At 69.7% G+C, this 2,917-nt stretch overlaps 1 protein-coding gene across 1 annotated transcript; it reads right to left on the bottom strand.

The window, feature by feature from the left end:
• Nucleotides 1-828: 828 nt before the first annotated feature.
• POU3F3 (POU class 3 homeobox 3) lies at nt 829-2,328 on the bottom strand. Its single transcript, XM_047067534.1, has one exon. It carries the CDS (start codon nt 2,326-2,328, stop codon nt 829-831), a length of 1,500 nt encoding a protein of 499 aa, XP_046923490.1.
• Nucleotides 2,329-2,917: the final 589 nt, after the last annotated feature.

The following is a 2,917-nucleotide window of genomic DNA, read 5'->3' on the forward strand; positions in this document are numbered from 1 at the left end:
TAATTTCAAAAGCTGTGAATATTTTCTTTCTTGCTTGCTTTCTTTTTTTTTTTCCTGAAGACTGTTCTTTGTTTTCTCCTTCCTATTTCATAGTCCATTTGTCCCCAAATGACTTTAACATGGCCAACTAAAACAGGGTGCCTCTGCTTTCTTGCACGTCGCTCCCAGGAAAGAAAGTTTCGGTAGATCACTTTAGTCAGCCCTTTGGATGGGGGGAGTGAAAAGGAGAGCGGGGGCGGGGGGGTGGGGGGAGCTGCTTTTTTTTTTTTTTTTTTTTTTTTTTTTTTAAGAGGCGAGGACGAGGCAGGTGCTAGGTGCTGTCCACTGTTGCCATGTAGGACTTCCTAGGGTGGGGAAAACCTCACGAGTGCAGTTTTGGTGCGCTAGGCATCTTCACCCTTCTTTAAAAAGAAAACAGAAAAACAAAAAGGAAACACCACCACAGTATAAACGAGATCTCATGATCGCCTCCTTTTTCTCTTCCGGTTTTGTTTGTTACATATACGTATATAAAACAGTCTGGGTATTTGTTACGCTTTTGTTTTGTGTTTTGCCCCTCCTTCCTTGGACTTCAGAAATGTCTTCTTGGTCCGTCTCTCTCTCTCTCTGTCTCTCTCTCTCTTTCCTCCAAGGGCGGGCATGTTTGTCTTTGGGCGGAGGGGAGGGCGGCGGACTGGCCTGGGCCCGGTGCGGCCCCGGTGCGGGTCGGCGCGGCGGCGGCGGCGGCGGCGGCGGCGGCGGCGGGGGTTGGCGGCGGTGCTGACAGCGGCTGCGGAGGCGGCGGCGGCGGCGGCGGCGGCGGCCCTCTTCGCGCTGCGCCCCTTGCCTTCACTGCACGCTCGTCTGCAGTCCGTGGTGCGGCGGCGGCGTGTCGGCGCTCACGGTGCCCACCTGCGAGTAGACGTCGTCGGGCGTCTGCTGTTGGATCCCGGGCGGCGTCATGCGCTTCTCCTTTTGGCGCCGGTTGCAGAACCAGACCCGCACCACCTCCTTCTCCAGCTGCAGGCTGTCGGCCAGGTTGGTGATCTCCTGCGCGGAGGGCTTGGGGCACTTGAGGAAGTGGCTCTCGAGCGCGCCCTTGACGCTCACCTCTATGGAGGTCCGCTTCTTGCGCTTGCGGCCCTGCGCCGCGATCTTGTCGATGCTCGTGGGGCTGCCGGTGCTCGAGTCCGCCTCCTCCAGCCACTTGTTCAGCAGCGGCTTGAGCTTGCACATGTTCTTGAAGCTCAGCTGCAGGGCCTCGAAGCGGCAGATGGTGGTTTGCGAGAACACGTTGCCGTACAGCGTGCCCAGAGCCAGCCCCACGTCGGCCTGCGTGAAGCCGAGTTTAATGCGCCGCTGCTTGAACTGCTTGGCGAACTGCTCCAGGTCGTCCGACGTCGGTGTGTCCTCGTCCGAGTGCGGGTCGTGACTGTTGAGCCCGGGCCCCGCGCCGCCGCCGCCGTGGTGCGGAGGCCCCTGCGCGTGGTGCGGGTGCGGCGGGTGCGGGTGCCCGTGGTGGTGGTGGTGGTGGTGGTGCTCGGCCAGCTCGGGCGTGTCCCCGCGCACCAGCCCCGGGTGCACCAGGCTCTGGGCGCCGCCGCCCGCGCCGCCGCCGCCGCCGCCCGGGCCCGGGGGCGCGCTCAGCATGCCGTTCACCGTGAAGCCCCCGGGCTGCGAGTAGAGCAGACTCTGCGGCGGCGGCTGCTGGCCCCCGGCCATGGACGGGAGGTGTGCGGCGGCTGCGGCGGCGGCGGCGGCGGCGGCTGCGGCGGCGGCGGCCCCCCAGCCCCCCGGGTGGCCCTGGTGCGGGGGCGGCGGCGGGGGCCCGAGGTGCGGCGGCCCGCGGTGGTGCAGCGCGGTGCCCGCGTGCAGGTCGTCGCGACCGGAGCCGCCCTTTACGTCGGGGCCCTGCGGCGGCGGCGGCGGCGGCGGCTGCGGCGGTTGCTGGGGGCTGCCGGCCATGCCCACGGCGCTGCCGGACCACGGCGAGCTGGCCTCCACGGCGGCGGCGGCAGCGGCGGCGGCGGCGGCGGCGGCGTGGGGTAGGGCCGTGACCCACTGATGCGCGTGGCTTAGCATATGGCCGCCGTTGCTGGCGGCCATGGCCCCCTGCATGAAGTCGCTCTGGACCATCTTGACGGAGGACGGGTCCCCTCGGTAGGCGCCTGAGGTCACGGCGGCGCTGCCGGGCTGCATGCCTCCCCCGCCGCCGCCCGCGCCGCCGCCGCCGCCCCCGCCGCCGCCGCCCCCGCCGCCGCCGGCTCCCGCCGCGTCCGAGTGTACAATGGAGCCGGCCGCCAGCAGGCTGTTCCCCGGCAGGTAGGGGTTAGAAGCCGCCGTGGCCATGCCGCTCCGCTCCCGCCACCCCACCGCCGCCACCACCGCCGCCGCCGCAGCAGCAGCAGCCGCGGCCGCCGCCGCCGCCGCCGCCGCGCCCCCCCGCCTCCCGCCTCCTCCCCCCCCTCCTCCCCCGCCCCCGCCCCGGGCCCCGGCCGGCCCCGCCGCCTTCGCCGCCGCCTCCTCCTCCGCCGCCTCCGCCCCCGCCGCCGCCGCCGCCGCCGCCGCCGCGGCCCCCGGCTGCAGCTGCAAGGCCGCTCGGCAGGGCGCGGGGGTCGCCGGCCGGCCTTGGTCAGCAGCAGCAGCAGCAGCAGCAGGAGCAGCAGGAGCAGCGCTCTAGGGAGGGGGGCTCGCTTCTCGGGGCGCGCTCCGTGGCCGCCCCCTTCAGGGGGGGTCGTGGCCGCCCCCCAGCCCCGGCGCGTTCCGCTCGCTCCAGCGGGGCTCACCGGGCAGGGCGCGGGCCTGCGCTCCGGGCTCTTTGGCGGGGCGCGCCGGCTCCCGCTCCTCTTGCCGTCCTCCGCCGAGCGCGGACTCTGCCCGGGCGCGGGGCTCAGTCCACCTGCTAAGTGAAGATTTCACGGGAGACAACAAAGAAAGC

Source organism: Lynx rufus, unplaced genomic scaffold (assembly GCF_022079265.1).
Source record: "Lynx rufus isolate CCGP_SWC_20201006 ecotype Redwood Valley unplaced genomic scaffold, mLynRuf1.p SCAF_8, whole genome shotgun sequence".
In the NCBI taxonomy this organism is placed as follows: Eukaryota; Metazoa; Chordata; class Mammalia; order Carnivora; family Felidae; genus Lynx; species Lynx rufus.

Coding starts and splice junctions, on each gene's coding strand:
- POU3F3 (XM_047067534.1), bottom strand. CDS start 2,328: ATGGCCACGGCGGCTTCTAACCCCTACCTGCCGGGGAACAGCCTGCTG.